Here is a 26,101-nt window from a genome sequence, read left to right on the forward strand (position 1 = left end):
GAAGCGAGGCAGGACACGTGACGGGACGCGCCCCTTCCACCTCTCGCCCACGCCTGTCGCGTATGGAAAGCAAAGTGGGCGAGCACGAGAAATGCCGCGCGGCGACGCCGGAAGCGGCCGCGAGTGGCGCGACAAACGCGTCGCTTCTCGATAGACTGAAAACTTTGAGGCTGCACCGTCCGCAGCGCACCCGTAGCCTGAAAAGGTCTGGCAGTAAGGGCGTTTTCTTTGTTTTCTTTTTAAAAATTTGAGAACGCTGGCTTAAAAAGTTGCGTTTACACGGCAACCTACCTTACATTAATAAGCAAGTTATTCGCGACGCTTAACGTGATGAAAGAAGAGCAACTCACTTCCGTGTCTCGTTCCTTGCGCTGTCTTGTCTTTAGAATCGTCACCAACTAGCCCAACAGCAAACTATCCTCTGTTCGGAGGTTTGTTTATCGTTGCTTTCAGATGCCAAACACCAAGAAAATGAATCAAATTACAGCCGTGACTTCGCGAACAGTGCAATTAACCCGAGGAGTGTCAGATCTCCAGTCATCCTCTTAGCGACAGCAGCGCCAGCGTCACGCCTACGCGTTTGAATGTTGCGGTGTTGCGGGGACTGCCGATACTAGAATAAGGGGCTGCAGAGCAAACGAGGCTAGTGGGACCAACGCGTGGGATGAGTGTGATTACTTTGTTTTGATTCTCCGTCAAAGAGGGGGAAGGAGAAAAGAGAGTATTTGTTGCTTTTAAAAATGGCCGACCACAATCGTCGCAGACTCCTGGAGCTCCTGAAAGTTCCTGGGAACGGCGAATGTGCGGACTGCGGAAAGAAAGGCGAGTACATCCTAACGTACCCAAACTTGACAACCGTTCTCAGTGTTTGTACCGTCGCTATGTGCGTTGCTAAGCTAGGAAGTGTCGAGGCGTGACTTCAACAGCGTCCCACAGTTTCCCGGGACGACAAGTTTTTGACGTTTCGTTAGCTGACCGCTTCGCGATCGACTTCGGGCACTTGTCCCGTCGTGTCATTGCCGGTCACTCTTCAAGGCAACTTTCAGCGCTGTTCTTTTCGAACGGTTGTGTTGGGCTCGGCGATATAGTTGCCGCCTTTTGTGACACTACTGTTGTAATAAGCGCGGGACGCCAGCGCGTTCCGTCAAAAACCCCCACATAGCGCGTCATCGTGCTGATCGATTTCGCTCAAAAGGATGTTGAATCACCGCATTGTATCGTGTGACACGCCTGTACGCCGCCTCGCGCAGGCGCTTCGTTTTACGCGTGCTTCAATCGCGAACATAAAAATCAAAATGTCATCGCTTATCTTAAAACGAGCTCGAAAAGAACGAATCGGTCACGTTCCTCTTGGCGGTTTAAAGCGCGGCGAAATTCCATACGCATCTGTTGAACAGCGTTTGAAACTGGAAGTTTGATTGTTCCGTTGACGAAGAAAAAACAAATGTTAAACAATGTAAGTCGTAGAAACTAAACAAATCATAAGGAACGGAGCTAAGATCATTTGAAACGGCAACTGATACCAATTGCTGGCGCAGCACTTGACGCAACGCAGCGTAGCATTCCAAGAAGGAGCATTTCTTTTAACAAACAATGTGTAAATAATGCCGTATTTGTTTTTCTCATAAAGCATCATATTAATTTGTGTCATATTAATAGAGATTCATAAGCGAAAACACCCGTGGTTTTAGGTGCACGTTAAAGAACCCCAGGTGGTCCAAATTTCCGGAGTCCCCCACTACGACGTGCTTCATAATCAGATCGTGGTTTTGGCACGTAAAACCCCATAATTAATTTTTTAAACTTAATTTCTCTTGCTAATGAGCATATAGAAATCTAGTGGAATTAATTTTGTTTTTCTGAAAACGATTTTTCTGCTATTAGCCATTTACTTGAGCTTTGTCGTAAAATATTGCGTTGGTCTATAGCGAAAGATAACCGTGCACTTACTGAGAGCTATGAAGATGTATACTTTATTGATGCCTATAGGCTATTCTATATTCTAGTTGACATTAAGCGGAAAAAAATGGAGCTGGGCAGGCCATGTAGGGATAACCGGGGGACCATTAGAGTTACAAAATGAATACCAAGAGAAGGGAAGTGCAGTCGAGGACAGCAGAAAACTAGGTGGGTTGATGAAGTTAGGAAGTTTGCAGGCCCAAGTTGGAATCAGCTAGCGCAAGACAGGGGTTTTGCAGGGAGAGGCCTTCGTCCTGCAGTGGACATAAATATAGGCTGATGATTATGATGATGATAGGTTCACATGATCGGAGTTTGCACTTGATATTCGCCTATATCCTCCTAAGACACCTTGTAGTTTGGTACACAAGTGCTTCCATCCAAACGTTGGTGTAAGCTTGCTGGATTTGAGTAACATGAATGTTTGTACTTATTTCTTTCATAGACGACATGGTGTTGCATTATGGTCGAACACAAATATAACAAACTCGGATGAAGTGAATTTATTGAACATGCAAAACTTATTGACCGATATGCTTGTAATATAACTCCCTCATAACAAACTAAACATTGGATATGTCGAACTCATGATGTCAGCTGCCAGCATGCCGTGAATGCAGGGTTCGGGGGAGTTATTTTTCTCTCTCCTTTTAAATTTTGTGTCGTGCTGTTTTTTTTTTTTTTTTTTTTTTTTTTTTTTTTGACAGGAGCACATTTACACCATAGAGAACGCTATTCTTGGTGGCCCTGAGAGGCAGTTTAAGGCAGAAATTACTTATCTGCGAAATGTAGTTTAGTTTCAATAAATTTCTTTCTTGCTTCTTTTCATAATAAATCTATACATAACAAACACATCCCAAAAGTTTGTTTAATTAAACTAGTGGTGATTTTAGGTATATTGAATTACTTGGTCTATCGAACAACTTTTAGCGCATATGCCTGTTCATTATAACAGGGCTTGACTGTCTGAGGACTGAATAGGAAGGATCGATGGGCTGGTTTGTGAGGCACTATGCTGAAATGGTACTAAATGCTGGACAACACTGAGTAAATGCTTAATCTTAACTTGTTGCAGCATCTGTTGTTGTCTTTCATTTTTGTTGCCTCTTTAATCTGATTTTCTCTTCATGAGAGGAAAATTGAATAATTTCTGAACGCGTCAGCCTTACTATGGGCATGCCTTTACCAGTTGCTTTTTTTAAATTATTATTATTATTAACGCAATTTTTTTAATATATCTCTCCTGTGGCAGCTAGCGCAACTCTACTCATGAGCTGGAATACTCGAAAGTGGCACACATGAGTAATCGAAAAGGATTATTGATTTATTAGCAAAATATTACTAATTCACATTTTAAATTAATCACTTTAGATCACATATTGCACTTTACGATTTGGAGCCAGTGAGCTTGCAAAGCAACGTCAACTTACAATTTTGAAAATGGTGCCAGTTTTGAGATTCAATCACAAGATGTGCAACAAAATGCCATTGGGGTTCCTGTTAAATTGGTCCTAAATAGCTTAAAAAAGTGCAATAAGGTGTTGTAATGCGCCAGTTGGTTCTGTGACATGGTGGAACACTGCACTGCGAAGCTATACTATGGGCAAGGGCGTTACCATGTTAAAAAGGTGTTTTGTTAAAGTAAGTGCAACAGCATTGCATTTTACAGCATGTTTGACATCATTTGTCTCAAAACTGGTGCTAGTTTTGATATTCGTTCCAAGTGTATGAACCTTATAAGCAGGACTTTGGTGAAAGTTAGTTGGCTCATGATCTTGAAACAAACTTTGACCAGCGCGAAGAAAACGAGACAAAAGATGAGGAACAAGAACACGACGTGTTCCTTGTTCATGTTCGTGTTTGTGTTTGTTCCTTTGTGTTCCTCCTCTTTCACCTCGTTTTTGTCGCGCTGGTCAAAGTTTGCTTCAAGAGCCTTACAAACTTGCAGGCTTCAATTCATCGCTTGCAACATGTGCCCTAAAGTAATTTCATTAGTTAAAAGTTTATTAGCAAAATTTTTTCGATGAGCTTATTATTTGCTGCGATTTTTCATGAAATTAATGCCTGTGTCCTTGAGTAATCCACACGTGATATTTAAAACTTAAGTTCTTGTTTGAGAAAAAAGCAGCTGGTGTGTAGCTTAGTGCACCAGAACCATGAAGGCGAAAAAACTAATTTTTGTCGTAGCCAATGAAGCTTCTTCCGATTCATAGGGCACAATGGATACTTTCACATAAAACACTTACATTGCCCGCTGAAACTCCAGACTGAGCAGCTGAGTTGCAAGGAATTTTAACTTCCCATGTAACTTCCATGCTCCAAAGACTTTTGCGGTCAGGCGTATGTTTTTGTTGCAGTAGGCAGCACCTGTGGCTTGGGCTAGTTGATACTTAGGCTTTAATAGAGGCAATGTTGTGAAGCAAACACAGACACATTGACATGAAAATGTCAGTGTGCAAAAGTAACAGATACTTCCTCCAGTTATGAATTCTGCATCAACTCTAGTTAAAAGCCAGTGCAATCCCAGTTGAAGACTAATGGCTTTCATCTGGGACCAATTCAAGCCAACACAATATAATATGAAGACCAGTAGCCTTTTACTGGAATTAGTTCAAGGCAAGTAGCTTCCTACTGGGGCCACTTCAGACCATTTCATTTTAGTCTAAACCACAAATAGAATTTTCACTTTGTGTCGGGCAAAGTGACTTGATGCCAGACACATTATGCAAATACAGAAGTATAGACATCGATGTTGGAGACTCCTATAAAGAAAACCGAGCTAGGGTGGAATACCGTGGTCGATACGAGTCGCAGCTTGCTTCGCCATGGTGTTCCTGGAAGTGTGCCTTCGAACTCCCGTAACAGTGTTGGCCGGAACGCCTCCGTCAATGACACGTACATCTATGTGGTGGGCACGAACCACTGCGAGGGACACTGACAGCGGTGGTGGCAATCGTTGACTCAACGACCAGCATCGACCCCAATTTATGAATTCGAGTGGCATCCATGAACCTATGACTCTGCTGAGCGTCATGGCCCGATGAGTACGGTGGTGCTACAGCTTGACGGCTGGAGGCGTTCTTGTACCACGCCCTGACCGTGGGATCGTGACTCTTGCTCCAGATATCCATGAATGAACTGGAGAGGACCCCATGCTGCGGGGGTTTTAAGCAGTCCATGGGGGCGGGTCTGGTTAGATGGATTTCAGAACATGCTGAGCGCACATTGTGCAATAAACAAACTGCGTTTAACCCAGTCAAAGTCTCCTCTGAACAGTGGCATATGCTGGAATCGGCTTTTTCAGTAGCAGTCTGCACTGCAAAAGGGGGCTTGTTAATTACCTTGTTAATTACGACGAGCTGCATGCATTGTCTCCCTAGGTGCTACGTAAAGACTGTTAGCCCTTTGCAATAGCAATAGTTGTTATCATCAACATATGTGTGCTATTACTGACTGTGTAATTGGTGCAAACTTCAACATTAACGTACGTGGACCTTCCATGCTTTAAATAATGATGAACTTTGTCTCTGGGCAAGCATTCAAAGGGAAAGTAGCCAAAAAATCCTGCGTTCTCGCTGGTATTTGCAAGGAGAACAAAGGGTTAATAAGAAAATTTGTCATTTATTTATTTTATTTCATTTAGTACCTGAAATTCACCTTTTAAGGAGCATTGCGTGAGGGGTAGCTTTGAGTCATACAATATCTTCGATGATGTGCTTGAATTTAGCGGGACTGTTGAGAAGCACAAAGTCATATGGAAGGCCATTCGAGTCCTTAGAGGCACGCACGAAAAAAGAACGAACGTTTTCTGAGGTGCAGGCATGAGTTGGGTGAACAGCCTTCGAATGACATGTGTGGTACGACTGAGCTAGATGGATGACAGAGTTGGCGAGCTGCGAGCAGTAGAACTTATGAAAGAGACAACGCCGGTAGGTTTTTTCGTCTAGATTCTAGTTTTGGAAGATTAGATTGTGATTTAAGAGCAGTAACACTGGAATAAAAAAAAGAAATCGGAAAAAATAAAACCTTACAGCATGTTTCTGAATAGATTCAATAGCTCTAGATAAGTTGCATTGATGGGAGTCCCATATTGTGCATGCGTACTGTAGTTTTGGACGTACAAGTGTTAGATAACCTAACCTTCCAAGTCGAGGAGCGGCAAGATGCAAGTTGCGCTACAAGTCTTACCAGCCTTGCAGTTTTGTCGAAGTGAAATGTTGTTGACGTTGGATTTGAAGCCAGCGTGATTTTTTGTGGGGCCCTTAATTTCAGATCCCGAATGGGCGTCCTACAACCTCGGCGTGTTCCTCTGCACGGAGTGTGCCGGCATCCACCGGAGCTTGGGATCCCATGTGAGCCGGGTGCGCTCGCTGCGGCTCGACAAGTGGGACGACGCACAGGTCGATGAACTCGCGGCCGTGGGCAACATTGTTGCCAAGGCAAAGTACGAAGCCAATGTTCCGGCCTGCTATCGCCGGCCGCTTGCAGACGACGTTGGCGTTGTCAAGGTAACATGTCACCTTGTATGGGAAAGGCTTAAGTTGGCTTTGCTCTGCTTTTTTCAAGGGGCCCTCACCAGGTTTGGCTATCACAAACAGACGAATGCGGCATGTGGATAAAGCAGTGGCTATTGTGCCTGCGAAGTATCCAGTGGCTGCACGGCATGAAAATAGTTGATGTATCGGGCAGAAGTCCGCACACCTTTCCTCTTGAGGGGGCTCCACTTCCAGCCGGAGAGCTAAGGTCGCATGCACAAGTGCCTCTATGTAACTTACACTGTCTTTAACTTTTTCCCAACCACGAGGAAAATAGGTGTTTTTTGTAGGTTGCGCCAGCTTTCTTCTTTTTCTGGAGGAACTACAGCACTTAATACATAAATACAAAGCAAAATGACTCCACTTTTCACGCATAAAAGTTTCATTAACGAGATACATGTCATAAAGAGATACAAATTTGCCAAAATCAAGATTGTGGAATAAAATTGAACAAACATTGTAAAGTCACACTTGTATCTACTAAAAAAAAATGTAACAAAAATTATGAGATATGCAAAATGTATTGCTGTCTAATAGGCACTATCTCCAAAAAAATCTAAATTTTTCATTGAACAGTTATTCCTCTACAAAAGTTTAACTGCAAGCACTAAAGTTGGGCATGCCGGTCTGTGGCTACCATTGTTCGGGCTGGTTTGTGTCATCGTCGCTCTCAGATTCAAAGTCCGATGAAAAGGCAGCATCCTCAGACTCTCTGCTTCTCGATCCATTGATAAAATCAGCCAAAGACACAGCGGAATCACAAGATCTGCGATCTTTCAAAGCGTGCACGCTGCTCTTTAAGGCGGACATTTTTACTTTCTACTTTGACGATCGCAAAACTTCGGAGCACATTCATAAATTACCACCTGGCGGGAAAAAAGCGAACTACTTAGAAAACATAAACATAGTTCTCCTCAATCACGTCCAATGGCGCAGTGTGCCCAGGAGCGGTGCAGAAGGTCTCGAAAGCGGCGTTTCAAACCATCGATAGTGGGCTAACGATACCCAATGGGCGCTGTACGGATAGAGTCAATGTCACTGATTATGGCACGTGACTTTGATAAACTGTCCAGTGGAGAGCGCGTAGTACCGCTGCTAGAAGTGCAGCATGCAACAAAAAAAAAAAGGGGAAAAAAAAAAGGGGGGGAGGCATGGCTCATGATGTACGTGGGCCGCGAACCCTTGGCTACGGAGTGGGAGAAGGCGGGAAGAAAATGTCGCTCGGGGGGTGCTAGGCAAGGCAAAGGAAGAGAGAGTCTTGTGTGAGCAGTGAAGCTTGCCTCCTGGTAGCATGGCATTGCGACATTTCAGTTTCCTCTATCTTCTCCAATAATGAGCCAATCTAAAGAAAGTTCTTCTGCAAAATGGCTTCCTAGATGGCGATCTACAACTTGCAGTGGATGACTAAAATTTGCAATGGGGCCTGGTGCGCGGCCCTTTAAAAAGATATGGCAAAACTGCACTGACATGACACTTTCGACTTGTCATTATGTTATTTGAAGTGATGGTCCGAACTCTCTAAAATCTAGAGAAAATAAATATTGGCAAGAATCGGAGTACCATAAATAATTTGCTATATAATCCTTGTTTCTAAAAAACCAGTCTTGCTATCAGTACCCAGGAGGTGGTTGCGTCACAGCACGCCGATTCATTCCATTCTTGCAATTGCTGCGATGGGCACGCATAAGCGCATCCGGAATAAACATGCAGCACACTTGTTTATTATTTTTTTTTTCAGCTACATCATCGCACCCAGCCTTATTGCTACAAGTCCTCAAATTTTGCTCATTATCATGACGTCACAGTATTGTCGACGATGCAGGTCTGGCATTTGGGCACCAACTTTAGTATCAAATTAAGATAACTCATAAGTACTTCCCAACGTTCACATTTCTTAAGTGTGATCTTCCCACATTCAAGGAGCACAGGGTGGATTTTCTACAAGTTCAGAAATATGTGTCAGTACTCCTTTAGTATTTCAATAATTGGGAAATCACTGAATACTGCAGTACGGATATTTATGCATTCAGACATGTAAGATCATTAAAGACCTGCTGCTTTCAAGGTGACAAATTAAGTGGGATGCCCTCAATGTCATCAGTTCACCTCTTAATAGCCATTCATATAAGCCAGATTTGCATTCATATAACACCAGGTTTGCATTCAAAGCTGGTAATTTTATTTATTGACATGCTGAAATCTAAGAAAAAAGAACTTTATGATCTGGTTCTCTCATTGTAAGAAATCTGCAGCAAACAGCAGAGAAGTCTGTAGCATACCGCAATGAGTAAAGTTCTGACCTACGTGTTTCCTATTAAAACAATGTTTTCTATCATATTTCTTTATTTATTTAAAAATACCTTACAGGCCCAAAGGGCATTGAGTAAGGGGGGTTTACTTATTACAATGAAAGCACAAGCAAACTAGTGGGGAGCAGGGTTACAAAGCAAGTGAAGATCAAAACTCAACGCAAAAGAGTAAATTGCAAAATATTACCCTAGACTATGCCAAAGAACTTAACCAGGTTACAATAGACATTTGAAATGCCTAACGGTGCTATCACGCCTGTGGCATCTTGCAGCAGCTGCCAGTTTTTTTGTTTTTTTTTTTCAGTTTTTTTTAATTTTGTGTCAAGCTTGAGTATGGACAAGTTGTTGGTTTAGCCAGAAGAGTTGTTTGCATTGTACCCCGCTTTCTCTCATCTGCACAACGCTCGTTATACGTATGCTTATCCTCTTGCCTCAATGCTTACTACAGGAGCAGTGGGTGAGGGCCAAGTACGAGCGGGAGGAGTTCGTGCACCCGGACCGGCAGGTGTACCAGGAGGGCCGACTGGAAGGCTGGCTGAACAAGCAGGGGAAAGAGGACGGCCGCTTTCACCCCCGACGGTTCGTGCTCAGCGATGGGGTGCTCAAGTACTACGTCAAAGAAGTGAGCCTTCGTTCGTGCAGGGAGACTTCATTGCTGCGTGTGTGGTAGAGGACTGATTTGTCAAGCTTTCTATAAGTTGCACATAAAAATATGTTTAATATAAAAAAAAAGGTAATGCCAGAGCAACTTCCTGTTGGTCTCTGTTGGGAGTGAGAACAGAGCACACTGTCTTCGAGTGACAATTAAGCGGCGTCTAAAATAACTCCCTGCTGGGGGTTCTCTGTCACATGCGAGTGTAGATGATGTATCGAATGTGTAAAGAAAACGAACAGCGAAGAAAAAGGCAATAAATATTGGCACTCAGCTCATGTCGTATGTGTCCATACAAATGCTGGCAACTCTTGTTACTGCGATAGTTTGTGTTATACAGCCAAACCTCAATATAATGAACCTCAATTTAACGAAATTCGCAATGTAACGAACTATTTTTATTTCCACATCTTAGTTATATTGAATCAACGAAACGTCGATATAACGAAATTCTCGATATAACAAAGTTTTTCGATGCAAGTACAACTTCGTTATATCGAGGTGTGACTGTAAATACAAGTTTGCGCCACAAATAACAAATACATGAAAACAAGAGCCTAACGGCGATTACATGTGGAATAATATGGCATTGTTCCTCATTTGAAGAGTGAAACTCTTTACAACTAACCTAAGCTCTTCTGTATTTAGTTTGGCATAAGCTGGCTCTAAGCCTGAAGTGATATTTTTATGCTCAAGCAGACGATTGTGCGATTGTTCTCGTTTTCAGTCTCACAAGGAGCCCAAGGCATCGATTCCGGTGTCCGAGATCAACGCCGTCTTCTGCCCCGAGAAGATTGGCAACAAGCATGGGCTTCAGCTGAGCTATGTCAAGGATGGCTCGACGCGGAACATTTTTGTCTACAGCGAAGATGGCAAGGTGAGCATGTTGCAGATTCTGTCAAACACTTGGGAGTTCAGTCCATTCACTGAAATCAAATTTGGGGCAAAAGTTGCTTGGGTCGCGTCGAGAACAGCACTTCTCAGCTTTGAATGCATTGCCTTTAGAAAGTGCTAAAACTGCTTCCAACAAATGACCCATCAGAAAGAGTTATTTGCAGGTGGAGCAGAAAATTGGCTTTATCATGGAATCCCCAGTTTGTATATTTATAATGCTAAGGGGAGCACTTTATTTTTTTTTTAATATTTCGTAAGGATGGGCGAATAGTGAACTTGAGGTTCGAAGCGAATAGTGATTTGGTTGAATAATTTCGAATTGAATAGTTCAAATAGTATATTTCACATACTACAGTAAAACATAGTTAATTCGAAGTTCACGGGACTGGAAAAAAATGTCCTAATTAACCGAATGCCGAATTATCAGGGTATCCAGAAAACAATAAGCAAATGCTTACTACGTCAGCACGATTTTATTAGTGTAATGGATGAGCAAATCCTTTTGCTATTTTGCACAAAAGCAGTGTGGAAGCTGCAATTATCGTCATCTCGTGACTGATTGCCTCTCGCAGCGGCAATCGAGGCCTCGCGACTTTCTTCGCAGCACGGCCGCGGCGCGCGCCATCATTTGCGACACGCTTTTGCACCGCGATTATTTTTTCGCCAGTAAGCTGACAGCCAACAGATCGCACGTCCATCGCGATGTAGCTGGTGCTCTTCATCCTCGACAGCTTTGCACCGAGTCAAACCGAAACAACTGTCTGTCGCAACCGCGGCCGCTATCGACGCGATTATCAACGGCGACTCTGCGGTGTTTAAGGCACGTGGCCGACGCACGCACCGAGTCAGAACGAAACTACCGTTTGCTGCAACAACTGCAGACAAAATCGCGGTCGCTATCTATGCGATCATGGATGGCCACTACGCAGCTTTTTAGGCACGCGGCGGACGTGCGTATTGAGTCAAAACGAAACTACTTTTTGCTGCAGCCGCTGCAGAAGAAACCGTGGCAGCTATCGACGCGATCATGGGTGGCGACTATAATATCCCGCGGCCAATGTGTTATGCACGACGGTAAATGCAATAAAGGCACAAATAGGCACGAAGCGATCGGTCATTGCTGTCATTCACGTACGATTTCCGCTGATGACTATGGCGATGCGGACTCCGCCGCTTCGTTTCGATTGTACGCTAGCGCCGTTTGTGCTCTTTTGCGTCGCACACTTCCGGCTCTTTAATGCAAAAACGTATAGCCTCCGAGATGTGTACCAGCCGTCCGTGGCTTCTGACTGCCTATTCGGGAGCGCCGAATAATTCGAAAATATCCAAAGCTGAATTCGAATCGAAGCAAATAACGAATATAGAGTTATTCGATCGAATATTCGACAATACCGAATATTCGTCCATCCCTAATATTTCGTCTATGTATCGTGACTGAGTACATCACTTCATTTCCTTCACTTTATTGCGTTCCAAACCTGTGGCCTTCATCTGTAGATTTTCTTTGTCTCGCCGCTTCCCTGCAGACAATCGTGGACTGGTACAGCGCGCTGCGGGCGGCCAAGCTTCACCACCTTCAGGTGGCCTTCCCGGGCGCCAAGGAGTCCCAGCTGGTGCCGCACCTGACGCGCGACTTCCTCAGGGAGGGCTGGCTCTGGAAGTCTGGACCGAGGCCCGCCGACCAGCACCGACGCCGCTGGTTCACCCTGGACGACCGCAAGTGGATGTACCACGAGGATCCGCTGGTGGGTGTCATTTTAGTGGGGAGCTTTCTCAGTGAACAACACCTCTCAGACTTTGCTGACCATGGTTGCTCATGCTGCTTTCTTGTCGGACAGCTTGGAACAAGACGGCACGCTTTTAACCAGCTGTCTTATGCATTTATTTTATTTTATTTATTTATTTATACATACTGCAGCGAAACTTTGGCTATAGCAGGAGTAGGAAAAGAACAATGAATTATATATATGCATTACAACTGTGAAATAGCAGTGAGAAATTCGTCTAAAGGGCATTCACGTACATTTCCGGGCAAAGCATTCCAGCACTGAATCGTATGAGGGGAAAAACTGTACAAAAACAAGTCTGAACGAGCACTGTACGGAACAATATTTAGAGCATGATATTGTCGAGTATTCGAGGGGGCTGAAAATGAAATGTAGTCTTGAGAAGAACAATGTGGTGAATTTGCATAACTGTGGAAAAACTTTAAACAATCAAAGTGGCGACGTTTCTGGAGTGTGATTAGATTCAGGTCAAAAAGATTGGAAGAGGGTGAAAAATAGATATTTTTCACCCTCTTCCACAATAGGGGGACGACGCTATCATGAAAAGCGCTGTCAGCGGGGAGCAAACGGTTGCAAGCAGCTGTGTGTAATTCAGTCATTTGACCATCTGCATCCACAGAAGCTTCCATTTATTGTCTCTGTATTACTTCGCAGCGGCAGTGGAATTTTGTTTTATTGAAATCATTTGTAAGCACACTTTGTTATATTGAGGTTCAAAATACATGGTGTTCTATGGACCAGAAGTTGAGAAAACTTAAATGCTTCATTCTATACAGAATTTTGTTATGCAGTAGACTTCTGTTAATTCAATTTTTCAGGTTAATCAGTCTTGGCCGAAGGTCCTGGTCGGCATACATGCATTTCTATGGGCCCAAACTTTCATAATTTCGATCCTAAAATTGGCGCTCGCCAGATAATTCGAACTTGACCAGTGAGCATGCATGGGCTTGACCCCTGTGGTGACCCCAATAGCGACCCCCTTATTGGCAGCGACCATTTCGGCAGAGCTTAGGCGGCAGTGAATGCGTTGAACACCCGTCAAAATCTTCCGTCGAAAATCTCTATTTTCAACTTGCCCTACGAATATTTTCAAGCAATAACAGTAGCTGGTAATGTCTGATTACGGTATTTACCTGAAAGTAATGCGCGGATTTTCTTTCCCCCCAAGGAAATTAGACCTTTAACCGAGTTCGAGTGCTGTGCCGTGTATCATTGCTGTGTTGCGGCGAAGCCGACTTTCAGAAAACAGCCACTACTGTGCAACACATATAAGACATTTGCCAGTTTTCCTTGCTAAAAAATCAGGTGCACATTGGATTTTTACTTTGTTAATGAAATTTAGGGTTATCTCTACATTTGTTTTCTACTTTGGACACATAGGAAGTGGGCGTTCGTTTGTTTGATTCGGGGGCATGTTAGAATCGGCCAAATACTGCCAAATGAATCTGCGGTCTGTTTTGATGTTTTTTCTACATCTTGTTTATTTCGGCCCACCGGATAATTCGCTCAATTTCATTGGTTCCGTCAGGGTCGAATTAACGGAAGTCAACCGTATTGAAGTTTGTTATATCGAGGTTTAACTGCATGTCAGCCAGCCTTAAACTAGTAACTAGTTTCTTAGATTTTTTATTTTTGGTCTTGCCGGTAGCCTCGAAGTGTAAGCCACAATCTTGTTTCCATAGGATGCCTACCCAAAAGGCGAGATCTTCCTGGGCCACCGTAGCGAGGGATACTCCGTCCAGACCGGCGTGCCGCACTCATTCAAGGAGATGCCCTTCGCCTTCACGGTGAACACGCCGCACCGGAAGTTCGTCATGGGTGCCGAGAGCGACCGGGACCGCACCGAGTGGATCACGGTGCTGCAGAAGGTGATGGAGCGCCCTCTAACGCCGCAGGACACCAATAGTAAGGCTCGCCTCGCTCTTCGGCTGTGACCGGCCGGTCGCGCTGGACCACTACTAACACCGCGGGCACGAGCATGGAGGTGGCGGTGCATGCAGCGACTGGGGGACACGACTTGGTGACTTCTCACTGACCGCATGCAGCAGCACGTCTGTGTTTGTTCCTGCATGTCATGAAAGCTTGGTTCTTTAAAGCTGGAGATGCATGGTATGACGTGGTGCCTGATGTGATGTACTGTGTGTCTGAAAGATGGCTGTTCCAATTGTTGAAACTTGATAGAACTTGAGTCAGACTCGCTGGGAACCAGTGGAACCTGTTGGAAATATTTCTGATGTGGTTGTTGGCACAACTGTTCGTACGTCGTATTGCATGTGGAATGAACCTGACAGGAGCAGTTGGAACCTGTCTGAAACTCGGATGCCTTTGTTGCTGCAACTGTCCATGCGGAATCACACGAACAGCTGCCAGACAATCGCACGTGGATTACTCATGAGAGTCGTACCATGTGTCTCCGCTTAATCGCCTATCTTCATTTTGTTTGTGGTGGAATGCTTGGTTTCTTTAAGAGGAAGCTTTGGCTTGGGAGCTGGTATGTGAACGCATGGGAATGGAGAAATCATTTTGCTCAGTATCTGCTGCACGGAACTTGATATAGGTTTGTTGCATTTAAAAGAATAAGTTAAAATTTAGTTACTGTAGAAAGTCAGTCTCCTATTCAGGCTGTAAATTCTTTTTACAAAAATTGTTGAAAATTGCAAAAAAAAAAAAATGAGCTGAGGTGTGACATTTTTAACTCTGTAGCTCAGTAACAAAGAATAATATTACAATTCTGTTAAGTGCACTTATTAAGACATTGAAGGGGGTCAAAATGCCTGTAAATATGCACTGCCTTGAAATACAGTAGTACCTCGTTGATACGGTCCCATCTTGTACGATTTCCCGGTGCCAAAATTTTGCTATTGAAAACACAAAATGTGACCCAATGCGGTTACGCTTCTTAGTCGGTTTATTTGTTCCCGAAAACGCAGTGTTTCTTCACCAACGTTCAGTACATCATCAAACTGTGGCTGTGCGATACGTCTTCCACCCACTAGATTTCGTGTAAAACAAGCAAAGGCATGAGGCGTGCGCGATAGAGAACAGTAGCCATTCTTTTCACATGAAAACACTGCTTGGGCTTGCTCGGGCCCCCTAGCTTAACACACGTCAGTGTCTCGTGCTACAACAGTTCGCACAACGCTTCGCATTATGAAGATGTCAACTACAGTTGAGTCTGGCAAATTTTTAGTGACTTTGAATCGTACGTTCTCCCGGTTGGTACAGTCTTTCTCACGTTTCTTCCCAGAACGTTAGAACGAGGTTTTGCTGTAAACCACTAATTAGCAAATAGGACTTTTGCAAAACCCTCGCAAGCATTGTAACAATTTCGCATAAATTTAGACATATATTAGATACTTAACAGTTTGTAGAACTGCAATATGCATCTTGGGTGCAGAGTTACATATTTGCAAACTTCGTGCTTCAGTTGTTGTTGCTTTTCCTTATCAATTTTCAGCAGTTTTTGTTAGAAACTCAGGCCCTAAATGAAAATTCTGCTTACTACGGTCGGTAGAATTTAGCTGTCTCTCTCAAATGCGACAAATGTCAGTCAAATTGACTCAGCATTTGTCTCGTGAGAGCATCTCTGCATTTCATTGAATAGGGAAATTTGTGTCAGCCCCCCTCCCCCAAGTTGAAGCTTCCTCTTTAAAACCTCCCCTCCTGTTGTTTGTCGGTAGAATCGTGCATACTGTGAGCCATTCCTTCACGAACGGTGGACTGTTTGTGTGTCGTCTAATCATGCTGTATTGTGGACCATCCCTTTCCTGCCGCTCAGATGTCCACCTCAACAGCTTGTTGCTGAACTACCCTCCTCTTATATGGCAAAGCTCTTTGTAAAGACTTGGCATCTCGGTCTGTAGCCTGCATCCCGGGGCAAAGTGTGATGTCAGGAATAAAGAGATCCATATTCCCCAGCGCAACACACAAGTACAACAGAATGGACACACACAGCGCTGATGAGTGGTACATGGGGTGGGACCCTTCGGCAGATTGCATCTTTTGTACCTTCGCTTCCGATGTCTTTTCCTGTTTTCACTGGTTTAAAGCACATTCATGCTTGTTCTCATTCAGTTCAGCGCTATGTGCGGGTCGATTTCATTGTCCATCTGGAACACGTATAATGCAGCATCGCCTATCCCTACGCTCAGCCTTGGTGAAGAAGAGATGAGAACTGGGGTGTCGTTATTTAAGAAGTTCTGTCTACCGTCAACCAGCCCCCAACCTTAGCTCTTCTAGGAAATTTGGTACATTGCCAGATTAAATGGTTATGATCCGCAGTGTGTGCACGTCGGTGCCGTGATGTCAGGTAGTCCCTGTTTCGCTGCACAATGCAGGTTGTAAGTTGAATCTACGTAGACCTCATTCATGAACTCCTCTCTCTTCTATTCACAGCCGGCCGATCTAGGTGGTAACTTTGGCAAAGCACTGCTCAGACTACTGACGAAATGTAAAAAGGAATACCATTGGAATAGAATAGTTAACATTATGCTGGCCCTGCGTTCAGCTGCCGGCCACACGCGTTGTGCACGCAAGCATTTCCACGGAGCTGCTGTGTATAAATTGTTAGGATACTCAAGGTTGGCTGGAGTAGACAGTAAAGGCCAAGCTAAATTGATCTGTACTTGGCAAAACAGCACTATAACAGATGAGGACGAATAAAAACCTAGGTACGCGCACATGCACCTACCTACCTTTCTTTGTCTTCCTCTGTTTTAGCGCTGTTTTTGCCTAGTGTGAGCCTTCACCAACTGGCGAAAGTTTCCTTGCTACTAAACCTGTCTGTTGTCGCTCCTTTTGTTTCACGCACAGTGACCGCACAAGCTGAGCTGTGGCATTCGTTTGCGCATGTTGAGTGGTGTCCCAACCTGCTTGATTGTACGTGTGCCTTTCTATAATTTTGCCAACTGTGAATGATGTGAATCTGTGTCGTTTTCGTTCCCGTGTGACTAACCAAACAGCCTGTCATTGACATGTGTTTACGGCTCTCACACTGCACGAAGCATGTATCGTTCACACGATGACTTCTGACTTTCTTTTTTCAACTCAATAAACTTCATTTGTGTGCTCATTTTAACACATGTGCATTGTGCTCCCATTTAATTTTCTTTTTATTCCTCCCTTACTTCTATAGCCTATCTTTTTTATGCCTGCCTAATGTCCATGCAGTGGTGTCGGTGAATGTGTCTGCTTGCATACACTTGTTTGTTCATTGAATGAGTGATTAATTATTTCATTTGTTGTCATTTTGCTCCTGAAGTTTCTCCGTTTAGTGTGATCACCAGTTTGGTGAAGAACAGAAGCCTCAGTCTGAAAGCAACGTTTTGAAAAAGTGACTTGTCATCATCGCTGTTGACTTCAGGCTTAGTCTCGCCTTGTTCACCCACAGTTAGTCACATCAGCTCCTCACTTTCCTGCCGAAAATTTCTTGCCGAAACCTCAGTGCCTTTACGTCAGGTGTGACATCACAGATTTCACAGTACAGTCGAACCGATACCACATATAACCACATAATTATATTATCGATACCGTGTGACACACAAAGTTGAAGGTGCAGCAGCTGCTCATTGTTACATCCAAATACTACAGTCAAATCCACTGATAGCAATCCCAGGTATAACGATTTATCGGTTAAAACCGGTAATGCTATAAGTGGGTTCGTTCCACCGTACTTCTTTCTGTCTAGTCAAAATGTTTGAATAAACGTTTGTCCCCTCTGCTATGTTTCATGCAACCCGATTATAAGAATTATTGGTTATAACAATGGGGATTTCTTGACGCCTGAATATTGTTATAAGTGGGTTGGACTGTACTTATATTCTGATCATTCTGGCATTGAAAAAAAAAAGTGATTTCAAGTTATGTTAAAAAATGTGTTATTCCTTTCCCTCCCCCTCTTCCCCACCGTGAAATTTTTACGTGATCTGAAGTAAATAGGTCGGCAAGTACAGGAAAGGAAATCTAGCTTGTTTGTTGTTGCTTGCAGTGGCGGCCAAACTCGTGAGGAAGCGGCCGTCTCTCTCCTCCTCTCTTCAAATTCTCAAGGTCAGGTGACCTGCCCTCGGCGTCCAGGATTCGTCACTCTCAGAGTCAAGCCAAAGGTTGTCGCACCCCATCGCTGCCGCTGTCGTCATCTTCGTCGTACCAAGCCGTCGTCCAATGCGCATTCACAGCTTCGGCTGGAAAGAAAAAAAAAAAGGAGACAGCCGTTGAAATTCTACGTGGACTTGTCACGGCTGTCGCTCACTCGAGCTAGTCGATCAGCACTTTTTCTCTTTTATTACTACTCATTTTTTTACTGGTAGTGCTAACTTCTCCGCAGCGGGACTGCGTTGTTACTAGCAACGAGTTACTCTTTTCCTTTTTTCTTTATTTTAAATAAAAAGCAGTGAGGTGAGAGGCTGAATGTTTAGCGAACAGGCCAAAAATTGAGCAGTCGTTTCGGGTTTCAGAAGTTGGTGATTGTCCAGGAAATCTTTTAGCATACCCTCATCACCTCTATGGTGATTGGCCTTTATTACCTGCGCAGTTAACATTGACGACCAACCCCAAGATTGTGCTTGTTCACTTTAATGCAGTATGACCATAGCCTATACATATTGCACTATCCTCTAGGTATATATATATCAAAGTCTTAATATAATCAACAAGATTACTTTGAATACTTTTATAACCTTGAACGCGTTTTATTGTTTACTGATAGGAAAAACTGTTATCCATCCGACAGTAGTACAAAGATACATAGGAAACCCAACACGGGTTTCTTGGGGAAAAAAAAAAACTTTGCAGTTCAGGAAATATTTGTACTGGTCCGGAGATGGAACACAGGGCCAATGCCTTTCCAGGGCAGTTAACCTACCATCTGAGCTAGCCAGATCTCGGGGTGAGACCTTCCTCCATATTGCGGATTTTCGTAGAACTGATTCCTCACTTTCAGTCTCCCTGTGCCTTGAGCTGTCAGTTAACCCCATATAGCCGTCACCGGAGATTGTGCCAACATAGCCGATGATGGATAGATACATGATGAGGAAACATACCTCGCAGTGTGAACCTGTGATGGTTATATCCGTCAGGTTGCTTCTAGTTGCAGTTTTCGACACTAGGTGGCGGTGCTGGTCAATGTTGCTGGCATTTTGTGTAGTTTTTTTTTTCTCTATTATTTGCTGCTTGAACGCTTGCATTTGGGAACCCATCTGGCTGCAAGCCGCACTTCTGAGAAGTTTCGGGGAAATTTTGTAAAATTTGCGTCATTTCCCACGGTACAGAAGGGGTTAATTCGGCCTCAGCTTTGCGATCTGCTAGCTTCATAGCTAGCTCAGATGGTAGAGCAATCGCCACAGGAAAGGCGGTCCTGAGTTCGTTGCCCAGACTAGGACAGATTTTCTTCAACTGCGAAACTGTCCTCGTGAGAAACCCGTAGGCGTTTCATTTGTAGGCTTCAAGCCACTCTCGGAAGGATGACAGTGTCTTGCTTGCGCGACACTTTCTCCGCATTGCGGATTCCCGCAGAACTGATTTGCCATATTTCTTGTTTACTGTGTGCCCAGCTTTGGGAAAGTACTTTTTCGGTGTCATTTATTTTTGTTTCTTAATACGTTACTTTTAAATTTGCATTTAGTATTTTCCCTTTGCCATCTGTCCGAGTGAACAGATGCATTAGCAGGCCCTTTTGGATGACGTTGCTCACTTTGTTTAGTTCTGAAATGTTTTTAATACTAGGACAGTTATCGTTATTGTCTTTTGTTCTTCGGTGGCCTACGGTGAGTGTCACGTGAATACTTTTTTTTTTTTCCCCTTGCCAAAGGTGTAGGGATTGAAGGCGGTGGCTACGCTTACGATGTTTCACTTCAGAAGTTGTAGATATTTTATTTCTAGAGAGAGTCTACGAGGTGGGATTAAGAATTTGCCGAGACCTACAGCAAGGTCTGCAGAATGACAATGGTGCTCTTGTTGCTGATGCCATTCCGAGATGATTGTGCGCACCCAAAAGTGTGATACTCCTTTCTATGTATGTGAAATTTCTTGCAAAACGTCACGCTGTGCGAAAATATAAAGTGAGGCTATAGTTCTCTTTTGATATACTCTTTTTTTTTTTCCGAGCCTTAAATGTGGTTACAGCATAGGCATGGTGTGCCACTGTCCCATTCTTGTACATGCAGCTGCTAGGGGAGCACCTGTGTGTGTTTACGTTTTTGCTTTGCAGGATCAAAACATGTACGCTCGATTTGTAATAGTTCAGCCTTAGACAGTTATCTCGGTCCCAAAGCTGTCATTTTATGGTGACTGTTTACACGTATATTCTTGTTCCAAAGTACAAAGCTAAGTTGTTGTGGCAGACAGATCTTTTTCTTCTGTGTGTGTTTTGCAAACCGTAGCATGCAAATCCTGTAGTTGGGAAAGGGTGCGCATATATTAATAGATCTTGTTGGAGTTCGTGAAATCGCAAGAGGTCACCTCTTTCGAGTTGGTTATTTCATTTGCTATCAAAGAACTAGCATTTTCAACACTGATTAGGTGAGTATTGCTCCATTCCATCAAGCAGTACACCAGCGGATACTGCATTCACGTTAGTCCCTGCTCGCATGTAAGCCCTTATTAGAGCCAGGGTGAGCAAACCATACAAAACAGCAAATGTTTTGTTGTAGTTATAAACAAAATGTTTTCTGAAAACTTTCGGCTATGCAAATGTGTAATAATACTTCATTGTATGAACACCAAGACAATCTGGTGGTGCAAGTGTCTGTACATATATGCAGCTATCAAGTTCTTATTTGTATTGATGCAAGTTGCTGATAAGCACGAGCATGATAATCTTTAAGCTGCTGTCAAATTCGGGTGGTATTGCGTGGAAGCTTAATGTGACTAAAAGAATAACTTTAATTGACCTCAAAGAGCTTGTTCACTGTCTGTAATAACAATCTCAAAGAACTCGGAACACTTATTTGAACTATGCCACCAATACTTGATCTCAAAGCCAGTACTCATATGAGCTTGTACATTGTGTTGCAATTTGTTTTTACGCAGTCTCATTATTTCAAAGAGCGATACTACAGTATGACTACATTTATGTCACTCGATATGTTTTGCAGTCTCCTGTCATGCACTGTAGAACTAGCCTGTCTCATCTGTCTATCTATATACTCAAGAAACACAAGAACGCTTTAAATGTCGGCTAATCCAGTGACTGATTACATTATAAAGGTTAACTTAATCAATGACAACCACAGAATTAAGTAAAATTTTGGGAAAACCTGGAGGTTATGACATTTTAAAGTAGCTCATCCTGATGAAAGGAAGGAGATGCTTCTCTTATTCTTTTATCGTAATACACAAAAACTAGAGCAGCGTCAAGACTATACAACAGCAGATTACGTAAAGTTATCTTGTGATCTTTGACAGAAGCGTAATTTCGATTGAGGCTGATACTTCCTTCAGTAAGATTCTGGAGAGAAAAAAAAAATCGGGAGGGGGGGTGCAACAATACATTGACATCAATAATCTTCAACTATGTACCATTATAATGAAAACAGACGCCAAAATTATACCAAGTTATAAACGTGTTGCAGTATCTCGAAGTAGACCATTTAAACTTGGCTACGTTCCCTTAGATATTTCGCGGATGATGTATTTGAGTAAGTGATGTAAGAACAGTACAAAAAAAAGTTCATTTTCTCACGTCACTTCAGTCTGGTTTTAAATTCTTTTAAGGCGTGTATCTGTAAGATTTTAAGATGTTCTCCTCTTTTATGGCTCTGCAGATATGTGAATGCAGTGCCTGCAGGCTTTCAATTTTATGACTTTTTGGCAGTTTATGTCAAGCGAGCAGAAGGCCTCCAGTCAAAGTTACTTTTCTTTTGTTAGTTGTATTTTAATAGTCCTTGAAGCGCAGCAGGATTTTTCCTGAAAAGTTGTACAGCTGTAGCGAGAGCCATCTTTATTGCAATTTTATGGGAAAAAGAAACGTGTTTTTTTAATCATTTTATGCAGGCGTGTTTGACAAAGAAAAGAAAAAACGGGGTTTGTTCAAGATGTCATTTGTTGGCCCGATTGCTGTGTACAATATGCCAGGCACTTTGTAATGATTTGAGGTCGTTGCACTTCTCCTGAAGGGCAACATTCATCTCTAAGCAGTTGCTGACCATGTGCCCGATCAAACAATCATGTCCGACCTTAAGAAACTGCTTTAAAAGTCCTCGAAAAGCCAGTCATGCAAGGAATAGTTACCTTTCATTCCACGATGCCTTCAGACTACCTACACTGCGTCAGATGTAAAAGATCGCTAGACTCCGAAATGGTGTCGCTTAAAAAAAAATAGCATACCAAGACACTTTCACTACTACTACAAGCACAGAAACGTCACAGTTAACTAAAACAGGGTTTATTGCAAAGAGATCTCGACGTATCGCTTCGCGAGCATTACCCATGTATGCAGCTAGAGAACACAAGGCCCCACATATTATGCCTCTGCAATTTAGCCCTGTAAATTCGCATTGACTGTCTATGTGATGCATCAGAAAGAAACAGTCGTGATGAACACATTGAGTACATAAGGTTGGTCCATGGCTCGTGCGATGCAAGATAAAAGGTTGATTTAGACCCGTGGGACTCGATCTTTCCATTTCCTCTATCGTATTGTCATGTCTTGTTAACTTGTCATAAACTCTTTTACAGATACAGTGCTTAGCCTTTTTCAGACGCCCTGCGTAGAAGCTGCCATATCATGTAGCTAATTATTAGCTTGCTATGCAAGCCTTGAAGCACAGTTCACTGCTTCAGTGAGTGTCCTTAAGAAGTACCTTAGCCCGCTAGAAGCTGCCTAGAGATGCATAGACGTACTGCTACTATACATGTGTACTTATAGAGTCTATCAGAAGATGTACCACTAGAAGCACATGTCTTAAAGGACCAGTTACGAGTAGTTGCTATATTGCACCAGAGTGTGTTAGTGAAGTGTAAAGTGCTATTTTGTAGATGCTGCTTGCTACAAGCAAGTTCACATATCTTTTAACGTTGCAAAACGACCCGGTGCGCTCCTAAGAATTGGGCGTCGAAGGCCAACTGCTGCGAAATTTTGGCACTTCATAAAAAAACTGTTTCTGGCAATGTAGCTGAAACAAAGCCTTCCCGCAAAATTTGACTTTTGAAATAGGATTGGACGCTTTATGAAAACCCAGCAAATTTTTTTATAACGGCACTGAAGAATATGCCGTCATTACCACTCGCCAGAAAGGACGCAGAACCCACAATGCTGATAAACAGTTATGGCGCATGGGGCTCCAAGACTTGGTGGTGTTTGCGGTGCGGCATGAATCTAGAAGGCATAGGTGCCGGGACTTGCGTCTTCATCAGCTAACTGCCAGATGCCCGCACATTGCTCACGGGCTGTTTAAAAAGGTAGTGAATAAGAAAACTAAGCAGTTTTCAGCCCTGAAGCCTTTGCCAAGGTTGCTTCAGTAGCATGCACAATGTTTTAATAACCAATTAAACCAAACTGAAGTTTCGGTGCAGTTGCCCTTTGAGCGACCCATAGTATCCGCCACCAGTAACATGAAGGCTTGTTTTACACTCCGGCACGTTCAGTACCTGCAGTTAAGCAGTCAAGCAGCCAAGCCAATGGCTTCGCCACAGGCATCAGAAATGTCTCATTCAGCCACAAACTCTAGGGTTCGGTGCTTCATGGAGCACCGAATGCATGCTGGCGCCGATATAGAATTATCCCTGTTTCAGCATCGGCTGTGGTGACTGTCGGGTGCAGTTGGTCATCATGCACCGACAACCAAGGTTGTTACAATGCCAATGCACATTTTATTATTATTATCTTTGTTCGAGGAGATAATGATATTACAAAAAGGTGCCGGGTTCAAACCCCATTGCTGGGAACCCACCAGGATAACGGGTACATGTGATCCTTGGCTAGGCACCCAGTTGTCGCAAGGGTATCACTGCTTGTGGGAAGCTCCCGCCGTTGATGCAGTTTGTGGCTCTGTGCTGCAGTGGCTGGGCAGATGCATAGCCCACCTATGCGCATTGCTAGGGCAGTGTTCTTTGTCATTCACTTTCAGAGAAATACAAATCACTCTTGTGAGATTGTGCTTAGCAATGTGCCAGGAGTGGTGTCGAGTCACACGAAATCTTGTGAGAGTCATTGTATCACCCAAAGTGATTGACCAAAAATACCACCCCTTGTCGCGCATGTGCATCAGCTAGTCTTACTGTGTCCACTGCCACTCGATGCGTTGGAATGTAAACGAGCCTTAAGCAAGTCTAGGATGAGAGTGTCATCGACGGCCTTATAGTGTGTTACGTGACATTTCTGTAATGTAGAAATGATTCCCTGCTTTGTACAAGTTGAATAATTTCGCCAACATTGCCATGTAGTAGTCTTCTGTTGGCGTTGGATTGTCTCGACGATGATTTGCATTTTTTTTGCGGTCTGCTTGTAAATCCATCGGGTTAACAGACCTTTTATTATAAATTATATGTGATTTGGTGTTGAACAGTTTTTTTTATGATTCTGCTAAATGTTTCGTGCTGTGTTGAAAACCTTGAATTATTTGGAAGAGGTGATAAGCGTCACTCTTCCAGCAATAAAAACTTCAAACTTTCCATCAAATTGCACATAAAACTGGTATTTTGTTATGAGAAGCTCTTGTTTGTACAAGTCACATCATGCTTCTTGTATAGTAGACTTCCGTTAATTTAAATTTTTGGGTTGATTCAATCCAGACCGAAGGTCTTGGCCGGCGCCCATGCATTTATATTGGCCCAAACATTCATTATTTCGATCCTAAAATTAGCCTTCACCAAATAATTTGAACTTTACCAGAGAGCATACACATGCCTGAACCCTATGGTGACCCCAATAGCGACCCCTTTGGGGACAATGTCGTCTCGGCAGAGCTTAGTAGACAGTGAATGCATTGAAAACACGTCATCTCCTGCCAAAAACACATTTTCGGCCTGCCCTAGGAAGATTGTCAAGCAATAACCGTAGCTCAATGTCTGATTACGGTATTTACCCGATTATAACACGTCCCTTTTTTCTTTTTTTCAAGTTTAGCCTGAAAATTGCCCGCATGGTGCACTTGGATATGAAACCACCAAAACTGCCTTCAAGGCATTCGTATGCTTTACCGCATAATGTATTGCAGCAAACCTGACCTTAGGAAACCGGCCATCATTGGGCACACATATTAAACCCTTGCCCATTTTTCTTGCAAAAGTATTTGGTACGTGTTAGGTTTCCACTTTGTTTAGGAGCTTTAATGTTATTTTTATGTTAGTTTTCTACTTTGGAAACGAAGAAAGTGCGCACGCATTTGGTTAGGGAGTGCCAAATAAATCGAGGGGTGTGCTTTGCCGCTGTCCTTGCATCTTGTTCAATTCGACTCGTCAGACAATTCAATCAATTTCCTTGGTCCCGTCAGGGTGAAATTAACGGAAGTAGACTGTAAACTTCTTTACTGAGGCTCTATTTTCATTTGATCACTTCCTTGAATGTTTTCACATTTGCATGAAAAGGTGTCTGGAACGATGCCTCACTACAGCGATGGGCATTCTTTCGGCTGGCTTAACCGATTAACGTTTGCTCAAAGTGATCAACCAAGAGTACTGCACAGTCATGCCAGTGCGATTGGCGTTTACAGGGCAGCTGTGTGCATTTTCTTTAATGTAGAGATTGGTATGCTGCCTCGAAGACCAGTGGATCGTCTCAACAGCACACCAGACGTCATCGCGAGGTATTTCTACGATTTCACGGTGGCAGCACGTCTCGTCTCTCGATTGCGGCTTTCTCGTCTGCTAAAGCCATACTCGCAGAAGAAGCAAGGCATTAATAACATTCTTTTGAAAGAATGACTACTTTCACGCTTGCTTTTAGCATTCCCATGTTAAAGTAAGATTGATTAGGTTTAAGAGAGAGAGAAAAAGTGGCATAGAAAGACAGCGAGGTTAACCGGAGATAGT

General features: G+C 43.4%; 1 protein-coding gene across 2 annotated transcripts; it reads left to right on the forward strand.

Moving 5' to 3' along the window:
- Positions 1-24,749, forward strand: LOC119453109 (arf-GAP with dual PH domain-containing protein 1). Of its 2 annotated transcripts, XM_037715107.2 has the most exons (8): positions 1-205; positions 764-822; positions 6,232-6,467; positions 9,252-9,425; positions 10,183-10,332; positions 11,876-12,094; positions 13,819-14,041; positions 18,123-24,749. In XM_037715107.2, exons 1-8 carry the CDS (start codon positions 63-65, stop codon positions 18,188-18,190), a joined length of 1,272 nt encoding a protein of 423 aa, XP_037571035.1. In that variant the 5' UTR covers positions 1-62; the 3' UTR covers positions 18,191-24,749. The 2 variants fall into 2 exon arrangements, with proteins under 2 accessions (XP_037571035.1, XP_037571036.1); XM_037715108.2 differs by lacking the exon at positions 1-205 and having other exon boundaries at positions 657-822.
- The last annotated feature ends 1,352 nt before the right edge of the window (positions 24,750-26,101 follow it).

The sequence above is a fragment of the Dermacentor silvarum genome, chromosome 5 (assembly GCF_013339745.2).
Source record: "Dermacentor silvarum isolate Dsil-2018 chromosome 5, BIME_Dsil_1.4, whole genome shotgun sequence".
Classification (NCBI taxonomy): Eukaryota; Metazoa; Arthropoda; class Arachnida; order Ixodida; family Ixodidae; genus Dermacentor; species Dermacentor silvarum.

Excerpts from the sequence above, each read along its gene's own strand:
- LOC119453109 (XM_037715107.2), top strand. The coding sequence starts at position 63 with ATGGAAAGCAAAGTGGGCGAGCACGAGAAATGCCGCGCGGCGACGCCG. Across the intron at positions 823-6,231 it reads TGCGGACTGCGGAAAGAAAG|ATCCCGAATGGGCGTCCTAC; the intron begins GCGAGTACATCC and ends CCTTAATTTCAG. Across the intron at positions 10,333-11,875 it reads TCTACAGCGAAGATGGCAAG|ACAATCGTGGACTGGTACAG; the intron begins GTGAGCATGTTG and ends GCTTCCCTGCAG.